The sequence below is a fragment of the Xenopus laevis genome, chromosome 1L (assembly GCF_017654675.1).
Source record: "Xenopus laevis strain J_2021 chromosome 1L, Xenopus_laevis_v10.1, whole genome shotgun sequence".
NCBI lineage: Eukaryota > Metazoa > Chordata > Amphibia > Anura > Pipidae > Xenopus > Xenopus laevis.
The window spans coordinates 16,246,268-16,264,076 of NC_054371.1; the positions used below are offsets into that span (position 1 = coordinate 16,246,268).

The 17,809-nt window shown below is 33.3% G+C and overlaps 1 protein-coding gene across 5 annotated transcripts in view; it reads left to right on the forward strand.

The window, feature by feature from the left end:
• The window catches only part of ctnna2.L (catenin alpha 2 L homeolog), a 1,040,499-nt gene that overhangs the window by 970,015 nt on the left and 52,675 nt on the right, over positions 1–17,809 (forward strand). For all 5 annotated transcript variants that reach the window (XM_041580668.1, XM_041580677.1, XM_041580652.1 and 2 more), the window contains 1 exon segment: positions 4,154–4,288. In XM_041580668.1, coding sequence (XP_041436602.1) covers positions 4,154–4,288 — 135 coding nt within the window.

The window sequence follows — 17,809 nt, forward strand, 5'->3', positions numbered from 1 at the left end:
GTGACATCTGCCCATATAAAGAAAAAAACTAGAGAGGTGGACACATTTCTAGGTAAGAGAGCAGTGGGGATGTCACCGTGCTATGGTTGTAACCAATGCCCCTATGTTCATAAAGGGAAAGATTTTATTTATCCTGAGACGGGATATGTTGCACACCTAAGGGGCCACTACACCTGTGTCTCCAAATTTGTGGTCTATGTGTTGATCTGTCCGTGTGGTCTCATCTATATAGGTGAGACCACACAGATCAAATCACGCATTTCACAACATAGGTCTTCTATCAATCTGGGCAACATGAGTCAGCCTGTGTCCAAACACTTTATAGAGAAAGGACATAGTGCCGATCAACTTAGATTTATGGTGTTAGAAATGGTCCCCCCACTTAAAAACGGTGGAGATAGAGAACTCTGTTTAAAACAGAGGGAGTTGTGATGTATCCACAAACTTAGCTCCCTACAGCCTACAGGATTAAATAAAGATTATGACCTATATCTCTTCCTATGAGTGTTTGATGCGAGGTTTTATATTACCCAATGCAATTGGGGACCCATACATACAATAGAGTAGAAAGACCCAACATTAAGAAAGAGTAGGCCAAGTTACCAGCCACAACATCTGTAATTAGGTTCCATCTTTCTTTTATTTTATTTCATAGTTTATTTTCAGGAGGGCCAAACAAATATTTGATATGGATATAATTATTTGCTATAAAGGTTATCCATACATTAATACATTCATTTATTTATTTGTCTTTCAGTGGTATAGATTCAGTCATTAAAACAAATAAAATAATTTAAGCTATTTTGATCTATCATACCCTTATTTTATCTAGGGATGCACCTTAAGAAATAGGTGCAGAGATAACTGCCTGTGACAGTTTGATGTATCACTGTGGAATAACCTAGGTTACTTTGCTAACCACATCAATCAAACAGTACCGTGCCTCTGTATATATGTTTCTTTATCTTCATTGTATCTTATGCCTGCTGAAGAGTTCTAGGGGTATATTTATCAAAGAGTGAAGTTAATAGTGAAGTTCCGCCACTAGAGTGAAATTCCTCCACTCTCCATTCATTTCTATGGGATTTTTATAGGCGTATTTATCAAAGGGTGAACCTTCACTTTCACCCATTAATAAATACGCCTTTCAAAATCCCATAGAAATGAATTTCACTCTAGTGGCGGAACTTCACTCTTTGATAAATTTACGCCCTAGTTCTAGGTGTCTTCTCCATAGCTTCCCACTCAGCCTGCACCAATTACAACTCATGCCATTTTTCCTCTTCCCGGATTGACACCCTGCACAGCTCATTTGCAACTGCTTGTGCCTTTCTTGTTCTAGCAGACTTTGGCTCTTTTCCCATGTTTCAGCATCAGCTTATTACCCGTTTCCCCTCTGGATTAGCTCCTTAAATACTGTTGCAGTAGTTGTAGGAATTCAGTCACTGATCTGATGCTATGCAAATCCTATTGTACTAATATACAAAAGAACAAAATACCCTGTGGTATTTTGGGCATTTAATTTAATTTAATTTCTGCATTTAATTTAATTGCTGCAAATAGCAGTTTATGTACAGGGATCATTTACAAGCAAAAAATGGACACAACGAAGAGCCCATATTGGGGCAGGTCATTAAGCTACTTGGCTCCAAACATCTCCTGCACTTTCATATGGTTGGCAATCATTCATACTGCTTTTCCTTTTGAATAGTGCCTATCTGTGCCTAATGATTCTGAGGAAATGTGGAACTACAGCAACTATGGACATGGCAGTAGCTCTGGGGTTCAGACAATAGATGCATCAGATTTGCACTCTTTGGATCAGATGCAAAAGTGCAGATACATTTATGCTGGTGTTAAGGGGAAAATGCTGCATTATGGGTAAAAAACCATGGCTATTTGCATCTGATATTGCACTTTACATTAGCGTTGTGTGGGTAGACAAATTGTCAACTCGCACCCGACCCTAACCTGCCGATGTGCTTCCCTTTATATACTCGTGCCCGATCTGCCCCGTCTCTGACATCACAGGGGGGTGGTACAGGCAGAAGCGGAAGCAGTACATACTTAGGATGGGCGGCAGGAAGAGTTTGGGCTAACCCCCCAGCAAACCAAAATCCTTATGTGTGTCAGCCTGAAACTGAACCACTGGTCCTGAGAGTATAATGCCAGCCTGCACATCACTTCTTTTCATTCTACAGTTGGTTTCATAATTAACAATCTCTTTTTCCTTAAAATGAGCTTTAACTTTTTCTATAAAGATCTGTCAGACTTTTTTCCACCTTATAAAATTAATTATATAGGAAAATAGGTAAGGACATGTAATGAAATATGTCACCAGATAGATATAATCAACATATCATATCTCAGTAAAGTTATATGGCATCATCTAATCTAAAGATTATTATTATTAGAAGTCACAATGCAGTTCCTTGATCATGTAAAGACATGAGGCCAAGTTATACAGGTCATGGGATTTCTATATTTTGTAATTTTCAGTGGAGGGTACATTATCTATTGAATATGGTTGTTCTGGATAAAAAAAATAGAAATGGGTCTATTTGTGATCAGATTCTGTTTAAGCTATATTTTATTCAATGTTATTGTTTATAAAGCCTGCAGAGATATATAGCAAATTGAATAAAAGTTTTCGAAGCATCGCTTTCTAAGATTGTGTGCTTGGCTGCTTAGACGTATGCAGTTCAAGCACTGTCCACCATTTATAAACCAACACTGAATGAACAAAATCCCCATGAACAAAAAGATAGGAAACATTTTATTACTCTGCAGATTTAATCAGTTACTCTTTCATTTTTATTTGCATCTCAATTCCAAATCTTTCCATTAAATATACAAACAATAAATAATGGCTGATTCGTTGATGCTATTTACAAGCATAATTCACTCGTATTCTCCATTTGACTCCATTAATATTATCTTGCTGAGAGCGAAAGCGGTTAAGTGAAAACATAATATTAACCTACACATTTAAATCACAGAATTGCAGCAAGTTAATTAAAGTTGTTTGCCTGCACAAGAAGTACTAAAAGGTGACTAACATGCCATTTAAACAATTTGTGGAAACAAGTGATCCTGTTGTAAATAAAGCCATGGCAGCATTTGAAAGGGCTAGGGGCAAGCAATTATTTTTAGTTCTGACAGCTCGAATAATGTCTTAGAATATCTAAAACCCAGTGTTTGTTAAGGGTCTCTATATTCTTTATTATTCATGATTTTTTTTCTAATATAAGAAATATAGAAAATGTGGATTACTATCCCTAAATGTTTTACATTTACCCTGAAGAATGTCCAAAATTCCCAGCAAGGGTTCATTCCAACCACAAATGCAACTAGACTGCAGAACTGCCCTTAACATAAAGAAACCTTCCTATGCTGATATTAAGTTTACTTTCATTTAAATAAAGACACCTTATAATAAGCAGTACGGTCACTGAAAACAAATGTTCTGTAATTTTAAAATTATTTGTAAATGTCATTGCTATTGAAATCAGCTTCAGTGATACTTCTACATATACCAGTGATATGAGGCTGTAGTTGTAGTTGTTCAGTAAAGAGGCAATTTCCAACAATACCTTACATATTTTTATCAGAAAATATTCACAGACGTGTGCCAGACATTGTCAGAAATGGAGTATTGACTGAAGGAAGGATGATTATGAATGAGATTTTTTTTTTCATTTGAAATAGATTCACACTAGAATTTGCCTTTGGCCTTGTTTCATATAGGAAATATTTTTTGGTGCTTGGAAAAAACACCCATTAACTCTAATGCATTTGGCTCAAGAAAAAAACATGCCAGAAATGGCCATAAAGGCACAGAAAGTAGTGGTGACAACGTTTGGGATTGCTCCACTAGCAGGAGAAGCATTATAGTGCAGCAGCCTGGGTCAGATTCAGGTTGCATGATGGTGGGTTATGATTGGAGTGGGTCAAAAATTTTTGACTTTTGTATTGTTTGCAATATCTGCCTTTAACATAATTGATCCTCCAGTCCTCTGTCAGTGGCCCTTTTGTAACCTGTACTAGCCTGGAGAAATATATCAGGCAGATCTTTAAATCTCTCTGTATTAAATTGGTCTGTATTGTAAAGTTAATGTATATCCAATCTAACCCTCTATTACTTATTTTTCAGTGCCCTGACTCAGCATGCAAGCAGGATTTACTGGCATATCTTCAGCGGATTGCTCTCTACTGCCATCAACTCAACATTTGCAGTAAAGTGAAAGCTGAGGTTCAGAATCTGGGAGGTGAATTAATTGTTTCAGGGGTGAGTAAAGCATGTTTAGGAAGTAAAATATATTCCAATCATTTTACAAATATTATGTATAAAATTATTATATTTTATATTATTATATTTTAATATAAGGTATTATTATTATAAGAAGTTACAGAATAGTTCCATGATCAGATCACGCCAAATCTTGAGGCCAAGCTATAATGTATATCATGAAACCTAAAGTAACATGTTGTGTATAAGATTGGACAGTTTACTATGCACCATCTTGTAAATGATATTCTTATATATCCATACTAATGACATTTTTAGAGTCTAGGGATGGACAAATTTTTTCGCCTTGTTTCGCTGCAAAAATGACACCCATAGACTTGTATGGCATTGTGCATCAAAAAAAAAAGACAACATTTTTTTGACACCCATAGACTTTAATGGGCGTCTGCGACATTTCGCCGGCGGGTAATTTTTGGCAAAATGAAACGGGTCAAATTCGCCCATCCCTAGTAGTGATGGTTGAATAAATTCGCATGAATTTGCTGCAAATTTCCACATTTCGCCGCCGCGAATCTCCCGTGAAAATTTGCCAGAGTCAATTTCCGATTTTCACGATTGTTTTGTGTAAATGTCCAATTTTCACTATTTTTTTGTGAAAACCTTCAAATTTCACGATTTTTAAATGAAAACCTTCAAATTTCACAATTTTTGAGTGAAATTCTTCAAACTTCATGATTTTTGAGTGGTATCCTTCTAATTTCATGATTTTTGCATGAAAAGGTCAGATTTGCACGATTTTTTTGTGAAAACTTTCGAATTTCAAGATTTTTTCGGCGAAGCGAGATGGGAGAAATTCGCCCATCACTAATCCCTAGTTTTAAGATAGAAAAATACTTTCCAACAAGTTGCTATTTACATGGTATTTCTGAATCATTTCTTTGTAGAATTTCACATCCAAAAAAGTCTCATCACCTGTTTATTTTATGCTTGGTCAGTCACACCAGCTCTTTCTAAACTTGATTTCCTAATTCTCTCCAACAAGACTGTTATTCTTGGTGAAGCTGATATACATTATATCTGAAAGGAAACTATAAATGAAAGCTGTAAGCCATCAATGTTGTGCATGTGTGATAGTAAAAATGTAATTACAAAATGGTCATTAAAATGCAACTTGTTTTTAAGAATAGCTTGGCCTTTAGAAGAAGACTGAGAGAATATGCATTTATGCCCCTTAAGTCTTTTAATCTTAAAAACATTGCAATGACATTGTAATTATCCTAAGTAACAGTAGATACAGATTTTATCTTAGTAATGATAATTCTACTTCTGACACATCGCTGTTTGTATGTATACTGTATGTTGTTGAGACATTTCTAAGCTTTTATTTATTTATGTTATAAAGGGGGTTCTGTTCAAACATAAGCTTTTTGACAGCACACAAGGGATGCAGAATTTTAAATGATGTAGTATTTATATTAAGAGAAGATACAATTTTTCAACAGGCCCTGTGGAATGAATGTGAAAACATATCAATCTATACATATTCCAGTGTTGTATGTCTACAAGCTGGCTGGAAAATAACTGGCTCTTGGTCACTGCTGACCAAGAACCTTGCAGCAAATCACAGGACTTGTAATCTCTTAACATTTGCTAGTTCTTAAAATTGGTATGCTTTAAAAACAGTCTTAAGTGGAGGATAATGTTTAATAATACGTATAGGAACTTCTAATTTAATGTAAGGGTACATTATCCACTATATATTTTTGCTTTATTGATCTTAGTCAGGTTGATTTACTAACATGAATGCTACACTGCACAAAGAAGGTACCTATAGCAATTATTAAGTCATTCATTTTTGAAAGCAACAAAATTATTGTGAACAGATTTGTATTACAGCTAGTTAGCATATACCATAGATGATTAATAATCTCTCTAGTTTTTGCATCAGAAAATGTGGCTCATAGGTTAGGTTATTAAGTAAGACGGCTTTGATGCTGCTTTAAAAACAGTTATTCATTTATTAATGATACAAAATATACAAAGGGGCTCATTTATCAATGTCTGAATCCAAATTTTACCATAAAATGTATTTGCACTGAAAGTCATTTGTTGAATTAGGGTTTCCAAAACTGCATGTTCCATAATTATTAAAGGGATACTGTCATGGGAAAAAACACTTTTTTTCAAAATGAATCAGTTAATAGTGCTGCTCCAGCAGAATTCTGCACTGAAATCCATTTCTCAAAAGAGCAAACAGATTTTGTTATATTCGATTTTGAAATCTGACATGGGGCTAGACATATTATCAATTTCCCAGCTGCCCCAAGTGTGACTTGTGCTCTGATAAACTTCAATCACTCTTTACTGCTGTACTGCAAGTTGGAGTGATATTCCCCCCCCCCAGCAGCCAAACAAAAGAACAATGGGAAGGTAACCAGATAACAGCTCCCTAAAAGAAGATAACAGCTGCCTGGTAGATCTAAGAACAACATTCAATAGTAAAAACCCATGTCCCACTGAGACACATTCAGTTACATTGAGAAGGAAAAACAGCAGCCTGCCAGAAAGCATTTCTCTCCTAAAGTGCAGACACAAGTCACATGACCAGGGGCAGCTGGGAAATTGACAAAATGTCTAACCCCATGTCAGATTTTAAAATTGAATATAATAAAATCTGTTTGCTCTTTTGAGAAATGGATTTCAGTGCAGAATTCTGCTGGAGTAGCACTATTAACTGATGTGTTTTGAAAAAAACATGTTTTCCGATGACAGGATCCCTTTAAGTAAGAAAAAATGTAAAATCTCAATGTAAAACTAAAAGTATCTAAACGCTCGAGAGTTCACACTGAAGGAAATGGTAGTTGCCCTAGGCAAAATGTAAAAAAAAATCCTTTTTTTTTTCCAATTAAAGTCATTCAAGTTTTTTTGTGTTTTTGAGAGTGTGTTAGACCCATTGCAAATAATGCGTAGAATATGAATTCAGTGCATTCAATTTATTTCCCAGTTTTATTCACTCCAATCATTCAATAAATAAGCAAACATTGGAGTTTGGGAACATTTTGAGTTTATTCGAATAAAAACAACGTCTAAAATTCACAAATTAAAATTTTGACAAATTGGCCTCACTGTCAAATTGGCCTCACTGTCAATTCTAATGTCTCCCCATAAAGTTTCTAGACTATACTGTATCCATATAGGCTGCATTCAATAATATATATATATATATATAGATAGATAGATAGATAGATAGATAGATAGATAGAGATATATATATATATATATATATATATATATATATATATATATATATATATATATATATATATATATATATATATATATATATATATATATATATATATATATATATATAATTTTATAATAAAACATTTTCAGGGGACCAGGATAAAGTATTGAGGATTCAATGAAAATAAAATTACCAGCAATATGAATATTTTTTCTTGAAATTATTTCTCAGAGGCACAATATAAAAAGGTTACAAATTCAAGGCTACCCTGACAAAAGGAGTTACATAAAACATTGCTCTTCCTTTACAGAAAGTAGAAGTCTTTGCTTCATTGAAAGTGTAGTCAGGTAGTTCTTGTTTGGTAATTACTACTGCAAAAGTCAATAACTGTTCAATTTCTGTAGCTTATAACAATGACCTTAAAATAATACTTCTTCCCATATCACTTCCTCTAGTATGACATAAATAGTGGTTAATTCATATCATGGTTCCTTGAAACAAAAGTAGGAGTGATTCAGATATGACCATAAAAATTAGCCACTAAAAGTTACAAAAAGATATTGCAACCTTATGACTTGTTTACTTTTTCGTTTTTCTCTCGACTTAACTTGAATGTTAATTCCTTTCATGCCAATCCATCGTTAGATACTTTCACTACATCTTATTGCTGAATTTTAACTATGTGTGGACAGACTTTTATCTATTACTTTAATGTTCACTATGGGCACTTCATCTTCTCTTTTTCAGAAGGTCTTCATTCTTCGCTATATTCTTTTTTTTCTTGGGCTTCCTCTGTGGTAACAATGCAAGTTACTAAATTCTCTTTCATGAAATGGTTATCATTGCTCTCCATTGCTTTTATACCATTTTAAAGGATGCCATTTCAGAAGCCCAGGGCATTGCACAATCATCTTCACACTTGTATTGAGATCTTCATACCAGACTTTTTGGTGCTATTACGTTGCTTTGGTCATTCAGTCTTGTTAAGCCACATCACCTCTTAATTCTCTGTTCTCTTTTATAAAACTTTTTGGGGGTTTTGGTTTATTAACAATAAGATACATCCACCTTATCACTTGTTATATTATTGCACTCATCTTGTCTTGTGCAGGCTTTATCTTTCTAGCCTTGATGTTCCAAGTTATTTCATTTGAACCAATCCATTCTTTGTCAGTTTTAACCTCTGCAGATTTTCTCAGAAAACTTGATATTTCAATATCAATCTTTTAACCTTCACTGCGGGTACTTAATTTTCATCTTTTCAGAAGGTCTCAACCAACTCTGTCTTTGAACTTCCTTAATGGTAATAATGCAGGTTACCAGGTTCATTTATGAACCATCTTTGCTCCCCATTGCTTCTAAAAATTTCAAAGAGCTCCATGTCAGAATCCAAGGACATCTCATAATCATCCATGTAGTTGTCGATATGTTGTAACAATTCATACTATAATCTTTAAACCAATCTTTATTGCCACACATCACTTGCTTTGAGTGTTTAAGCTTGTTAAGCTGCTTTAAGTTGCTTTACCTCCTCATCTTCAATGATCTTTTACAAAAACAGAAAAGTGCATTTTACATTTGAACTCTTGACATTTAATTAGTGAAGTTAATCTTGAATTTTCCTAAAATAGAATATTTTTAAGTATGTCGGGTAATGTTGCTCCCTTTAGTTATGTGTACATATAAATTATAATTGTATCAGGTGATTATTAAGCACTGCTCATTAGTAAAATATAAAACATATTTCTGACTTCAGTAAAAAAAAAATTAAATGTTATTTGTGTGATTGTTTTAATCATTCTGGAATTAAAACTTTGCGGTTTATTAGCGCAGTGCACCACTGCATTAATAAACCTCAAGGGCTTTCCCTGCTATTGCAACTCCTGTGTGCCAGTGAATTTCTTCTCACCTTGGACGAGAGGTGGCCGATTCCTCTGTCACTGGCCACCAGGAGAAAGAATTTGCCAGGTTTTGTGAGGTGTGCGGCTTCTCCAAATTTGCTTTGACCATGCCAGTCTAACTAACTGCTATAACCACCTATAGCCAATGGGAACTTTAGATCATTATTCTCAATTTTTACAAGGAAAAAGGAAAAGCAAAGATCTTTGTGTGTAAAATGTTGTCTTAAAAACTCTTTTTTAACTCTTAGTTAACCTTTTAGTTTATTCATGTATTCTAAGATAATTTGAATTTGGTCTTAATTTTTGTGTTTTTTTTTTTCATTTATTTTTTTTGACAATACTCAGGCTTGAAATTTCTGGTTTCAATGAACTGATTACCCTAGCAAACAGGTAGCCATTTATAAAATGGAATGAAAAATCAGTAGAAAAGGGTTTGAAATCTTAAAAATAAGCACACATTAAAACTGAACATACATAGTCAATCTGTTTTTTGTTTTTTTTGAGGCAATCAGATAGCACTTTCAACTGCATGCATGAATACAGGCAAAATAGGAACAATAAATAGGAACAATAATGGTTTATTATTCAAGATAAATACTGGGAACCACCTGAAAACATGCCCTTAAATAGGTTCATTCATAACATACTAAAATTTCAAATAAAAGTGAACATCCCTTTGATTAAATGGAAACAAAAGCCTCCTTCCCTTATTGATGTATATAAAAGTGTTTTTTGTAGGTTTTTACTTTGAGATGATCACCCTAAAGTCTAAAATTGCTGTAGCAATACCATAATCCTTGTACAATACAAATGATGGATTAATAAAAACATTAGTCTTAACATGAATATGGATAGGCATTGTATATTTTATATACAGAACTTATTGTACCAGCCAAGTGATTTTTCAGGCTTTTTGGCTCCTAAATGTTGCTGAAGTTTTATCCATAGCAAAAGCCCATTTGTCTAAAATAATGAAAATTGCTTCAGCCCCAAACAAAGGTTAGTTAGGCAACTCACGCAGGGTTTCCTTTAAAGGGGACCTGTCGTCCTAAGAAATAATTCCAAATTCTTTATTATAATGTTAGCTGAGCAAAATAAACTTTACTTACACTATGGGGCAGATTTATCAAGGGTCGAATATCGAAATAATGGGAGTTTTTTTTGAACTCCCATAACTTCAAAGTTCAAATTAAAAATGAACCAATCTAAATTTATCATAAAAATATAATTTTTTTGGGGTGAATAGGTCCGTTGTAGATCGAATTCGAATTGTACGAATCAAAGTAACAGCGCATTCGATTCAACGTTTTTCCATAAAAAAACAAGTCCACAATTGACTCCAAATGGGTTCTAGGAGGTCCCCCATAGGCTAAAACAGCAATTCGGCAAGTTTTAGATGGCGAATGGTCGAAGTCGGATTTTTAAAGATACAGTACATGATAAATTTCGATATTCAAATTTTTGAATATCGAAATTCTTTTTTTTAATGTGACGACTTAATGCTTATAAGGTGGTCTTACAGAACCTTGTTTCCTGAAGCAAATATAAAATACAATATAAGTCAATATAAAATGATTGGACACCAGGAAACATTTTAAAAAATAATAATGTTTATTTTTATCCCCAATTTTCATTAAAGGGGAACTATTGTGAAGATGAAAATTTAATATAAGCTTCAGCATACTGAAATAAGAAATCTTCTAAATACAATCAATTAAAAATGTCAGAAATAATCAAGTTTATCTGCACTATTCCTCTCTCAGCGTCTGTTTCTTCTCATTCTGTCTTCAGTCAGGACTTGGGTGTCAGGTGAATGATCCAATATATCTTATAGGGGGGGCTCCTTTTGCCTAGAGATGTATTAGAGCTCACTCTATTAAAATCATCAGACATCATGTGTCTCTACATGCAGGATTTGTGCAAAAGGCAGTTATTTTGTTAGATTTTGTTTGTAATGGAATCTGTTATTTGAGTGAGCTCTAATACATCTGCTAGGAAAGGAATCCTCCCCTATAAGATATATTGGATCTAACTGTCAATGACCAGTGATGGGCCATTTGTCCCATTTTGCTTTGCCACAAAATTTGAATTTAGACCCGGTATCAAAATTGACGTTGGTGACATTTGACATGCATTTAAGTCTATGGGCGTCAATTGACAGAGAATTTTCACAACAATTTCACTAATTTTCATTGTGAATTCACGCCTGCCAAATAAATTCGCCCATCACTATCAATGACTATCTGTCACCCAACTGCTGTATGAAGCGAGAATGAAGAGAAACAGATGCTGAGAGAGGGTTAGGGAAGATAAACTTGATTATTTCAGATATGATACAGAATATTTAATTGTTTGTATTTATAAAGTGTCTTACTTCAGTATGAGGAAGCTTATATTAAAATTGCATTTTTAGTTCCCCTTTAATTTTGTTCTAGTGTATTTCTAATCAAAAACAAACAATTTCAAAAACTGAACAAAGTAGGCGCTTACAAGCCATTCTTTGATCTATATTTTATTATGTGTTTCAGAATGATCCATTCAAACCTAAAACAAATGCTTACAGCTCTTTTTACAGTTGTTAAAATTTAATGTTGATCTATTTGTTTAGCTTAAACTGAAAAAAAATCAGATATATATTTTTATAGTTTTGTTTCTTAGTAATGTGTTTTACAGTGGAGACATTAAAGGTTGGTGTATCTCAATAATTAAGTGGTTTGACAGTTAAACTGAAAAAAAAAAAACATTCATTATCTTTGTCAGCAGGGACATGTTTCTTGTCTTTTGTTGTTCCATAATACAGTACTTAGTACACGGATGAGATGGATGTGTTGATTGCTTTGTAGTAATTAGAGTTTCATGGGAGATAAACGCTACATGTATCATCTTTTTTATTATATTGTGTCATTATATTTATGATATTCAGCCCATCAACATGTTGTCCAAATCCCTATGAAGTGACAGAAAAATTTAACTAAATTGTTGGTAAATTGTTTATTCTTTTGTCCCCAAGAAGAGAATAAACTTACATATAGATCACTGATTTGTTACCATTGGTTCACCTATCTTGGAATTTGGGTGAGGATTTTTTGGCTTGTGCTAATTTATTATTTCATATGATAAATCATATATAGAGAAACTCATATAAAATTTAAAGAAATTGTATAATGAAGATAAGCAAATAGTTTGTTTCTTTAAAGAGCCTATAGATGATAGTAATGAGGAGTTATGTTGATACAAATAATAACATTAAGGGACAGATTTGTCAAGGGTCGAAGTGAATTTGAGGGAATTTTCAAGTAAAAAAAAATCGAAATTCAAAGTAATTTTTTGGATACTTAGACCATTGAATTGGATACTACGACTTCAAATTCGATTTGAAGTAAAATAGTTTGAATATTCGACCATTCAATAATCAAATTACTGTCTCTTTAAAAAAACGTTGACTGCAATACTTCGCCAAATTAAACCTGCCGATGTGCTATGTTAGCCTATGCGGACCTTCTAGAGCAGTTTTCTACGTTTTTTGAAGTCGAAGAAAAAACCTTCTATCGTTTGCTGAAATTCTTTGACTCGTTTGATTCCAACGATTTAATCGTTTGATTGATCGATTTTACTTCGACCGCAAATGGCCAAATTCGATAAAAAAAAAAATTTGACTTCGATATTCAAAGTATTTATCATTTCGAAATTCGACCCTTGATAAGTCTGCCCACTAAGGATCTGTGAGAGGAAGATCATTATATTTTTTTTAAACGGTAATCGTTTTTAGTATACGCTCATAATTTATAATGTGCTCTTCTACCTTATAATCATTCTACAAACAAAGTTGTACTGTTATTTATAGTGATGGGCGAATTTTTTCACCAGGTCCGAATTTGCGGCAAATTCCTGTGATTCGCCACCGGCAATTAAATCAAAAAATGGACGCCAGTGTCAAAAACTAGACGCAGGTGCCGTTTCTCTAATTTTTCACCTTTTCGCTAATTTCGTGGGAAATTCGTACATTTTTTGCCGAAGCAAAATGCCCCAAATTCGCCCATCACTAGTTATTTACCCTGTTGTTTAGTTTATGCTGAATGTCAGGAGTTGCTTTTCAATAACTTTAAATATAAAAAATGTAATATGATGAGATTTTAATAGGACTCAAAACAGTGTTATTTTTCCTCAAATTTTCCCAAATTAGTCATTTCAGTGTAGCTTTAAAGTCAGATTTTCAACATGTTTACATAATTTCTTGTACATTGTAATAGTCAATGATACTGCTGATAGCATAGAATGAATCATAAAATTAACATATTTTTTCTAGACATTACAGTTTATGACAGAAGTGTTTACTTAAGGATGCTAATCATACAGCCATCTCTTACATAATGCATATATAATGTTCTGAATTGGTGAAAAAATAAGATGTCTGTAAAAAATACTTTTAATAGCTATTTTAAAAACTTTAATAGGATGTCAGCTATCTCCAGAACAGGTAAAATTTATGACTGCTTTCAAAATATTTATTTTACTTAAATATGAATTTGATTTATGGTGTTAAGTAAGCATACTTTCCAATATACCCAACTGAAGAATTTTAGCACATGTCTAGTCATGGATAAGAATTATTTTTTGGGCTGGGGGTTGATATCAATCCAATTTTCAGTGTAGCAGTAAAGTGTTAGTGAACAACATGCCCAGCCCCATTTCGATTTTAAAAATGAATTGCAAAAAAAATATTTGCTCTTTTGAAAAATGGATTCCAGTGCAGAAGTTTGCGGCAGCAGCACTATTAACTGATGTGTTTTGGGTAAAGAAAACATGTTTCCCTGTGATATAATCCTTCTAAAAAAGTTTTCACATTATTAAACTGCAGTTTAAAAGGGTTGTGAATGAGTAACATTTTCTCCAATTTTTACTGCGAAAATTACATCCATGAACCCTAATGGGTAAAAAAAATTGCCGAACAAAAAAAAAATTGTTGCACCTCCTCACAGGTCAAACATTTGTTGTTGTCCATTGATTTCAATGTTCTTTTGCAAATGTTCGCCGTTTCACGAATTGTTGGCAAAATGGGTCAGATTCGCCCTTCACCAGTTGTGATATGTTCTCCGTTTCACAAATTGTTGGCAAAATGGGTCACATTCGCCCATCACCAGTTGCGATTTTTTTACTATATATATCATACATCTATATACAGTACATACTTTTAACCATAACTCTGCAATTACCTATAGTTCATGTATCCGCTAAGCATAGTGTAGTGCTGTTACTTTTGAATTGCTCAGTTATTGGGCTATGTGTAAAATTATTTCTCTGTGTTGGAATACCAATTAGGCATTTTAATGGTTTTCATATTTCCATTACATTATGCTCTATTCAGAACTCTCATCTATGACAATATTCCTGTCTAACTTAAGAAAAATGTTCTTAATAAATATCTCTTCATATTCAACAGCATTTTGGTTGCGACGTATATTGTAGTGGATTTCCTATTTTTTTCCTTTTTGCTCTGAAGCTGATTCCCCACATTTCAAAATTATTTTCTTCCTATTTTTTGCGTCATCCAAAGCAGCTTCTCTCACTTTTCATTACACACCTTTTGCGTGAATTTTTTTTAAGCTGGAATTATTTACATTTACATATTTACACTCATCTTTGACAAAGACATTCTTCGTCTTTTCTAAACATTGGCAAATGTTGCTGGAAAATTGAGTGTGCTGGATTTATAAAGAATGCAAAAGCTAAAGTTTATATGCATTGCACCTTTTTTGTTGGTCCACAAATATACAGTTTTCTAATTCTTGGGGCTCAGTTTTTTGTACTGTTCATCAACCAAGAAAATTTTAGACTACTGTAGTTGTTGCATTGTGCAACATACTTTTTTATATTGTGGAACACTTCAATGCTAAATGTATTTTACTAACAGAGAATTATGTCTCTGATTTACAGTCAACTGTTATGATGTCAATAATATGTTCCTATGTTTATTATCTTGCCATTCTTAGCAATAACCTTTTATTTGTAATGAGATGTGTATTAGATGAAGTGATCTGTGAAGACATTGGGAACAGAGCTAAGATGAGATTTTTATGTTGATCAAAATAGAATAAGTATTTAGACTGCAAATAGGAGGCTGTGATGACTTAAAGGCAATCTGATAGAAAATGTCCCATTTGTTGCTTAATGTTAGCAAAAAATATATTCCCCTGCCCTGCAAGCTTCAGTTCTATCATATATTCAAAAAATACAATTTGACAAATATTAGAATTTTTTTTATGTATTTTGGATTCTTTCTCTCGAATTAAATGTACAAGTAGAACTATGTTTAGTTATCATTTACACACAGTGACAATGAGAAACATGATAACTTAGATTCAATAATTTAAATAAAAAAATTAATTCCTAGTTCATAGTCCTCAAATGTGTAATGATGCCAAAGAAATTATAAAAAGAAAGAATGAAGACAAAAGACAACATTAGGCAGACATTAAGTAGGGCTGATTCACTAAGCTCGAGTGAAGGATTCGAATGAAAAATACTTCGAATTTCGAAGTATTTTTTGGGTACTTCGACCATCGAATTGGTTAAATTCGTTCGAATTCGAACGAAATCGAACGAATCGAACGAAAAATCGTTCGACTATTCGACCATTCGATAGTCGAAGTACTTCCCCTTTAAAAAAAACTTCGACCCCCTACTTCGGCAGCTAAAAGCTACCGAAGTCAATGTTAGCCTATGGGGAAGGTCCCCATAGGCTTGCCTGTGATTTTTTGATCGAAGGATTTTCCTTCGATCGTTGGATTAAAATCCTTCGAATCGTTCGATTCGAAGGATTTAATCGTTCGATCGAACGGAAAATCCTTCGATCGATCGATCGCAGGATTAGCGCTAAATCCTTCGACTTCGATATTCGAAGTCGAAGGATTTCAATCTGAGGGTTGAATTTCGAAGTATTTTTAACTTCGAAATTCGACCCTTAGTGAATCGGCCACGAGACACATTCAGTTACATTGAGAAGGTAAAACAGCAGCCTGCCAGAAAGCATTTCTCTCCTAAAGTGCAGGCACAAGTCACATGACCAGGGGCAGCTGGGAAATTGACAAAATGTCTAGCCCCATGTCAGATTTCAAAATTTAATATAAAAAAAATCTGTTTGCTCTTTTGAGAAATGGTTTTCAGTGCAGAATTCTGCTGGAGTAGCACTATTAACTGATGCATTTTGAAAAAAAATAACATGTTTTCCAATGACAGGATCCCTTTAAGCAAAATATAAGTGATTTTTTTTAATTAGAATTTTTCAATTTTTTTGGAGTCCTTTGAAAATAACAAGTATTTTATAAATTCAATGTATTCAAGTTTTTTTTCACTGGTTCAGAATTTCAAATTTATTCAAGTTGAAAAAAAATCAAAAATTTACAAATTCAAATTTTGATATAAAAGCCTCTAAGATACGCTGTGCTATTAACTAGTAGACAATTTTTTCATAAACATTCATTTTCTATATACAGTGCTAATAAAAAAATGTATCTTTAAAATTCATCTGAATGTGAGCTTTCATAGATAGTTATAGTTGATTTTTATGTGGATTATATATGCAAATATTCTCCCCCCCTTCTAAACAGATATTGTGTCAGGATGGCTGCTTACAACCTTTTTATTACAACATTATTTATTCTTCCATACTTATCCTATTGTGTTTTACTCAGCCTGTATATGGAATATTCTAGAGCCAACACATATACTTATCATGCAGTGGTTTTTATAAAGTATTAAATAATGAAAAATGAAACAAAATGTCAAAGATATCACTCCAACTCAATACTCAATAACAAATCAGATGTGTGTTTGTCTTATTCTAATTGCATCAATTAGAAGCTAAATACGGATGCATAGTGTTTACAGATTCCAGTTTTGTTTCCCTATAGCTCTTTGGTCCACAGTATTATAGTTATGAATTGGAATTCCCCAACTGAGGCTCTATAGCAGTGACTGAACTATTGGTTTTCATGGGACAGTGAGAATTGTTTTTGAGATACAGCTGCAAAGTCACAGGTTTACATGAACCTGAACTTGGTTTTTCATCCATGTTATAATGGCATTTCTTTATACAGATAGGTAAACAGAGGCACAACATCAAAAGGAAACATTTAACAAATTCATTAATTATATTACATTCAAATAAAACATATTTACATTTAGCAACTTCTGCTCATACTCCTCAATCAATTAAGATAACAAATATGTTCTTATTGATTGGTGTGTATCTACACTTGTCTGAAATAGATTCTTACTATGGATGGGTGAATGTACAGTAGCTAACTTAGTATATGGCTGTGCCCAAATATATGACATTCAAGACAACCGAAGTCATTAAAGGATAACAGAAAAAATTCTGTCCTTGAGATTTTCAAAGTAACCCAACTCATT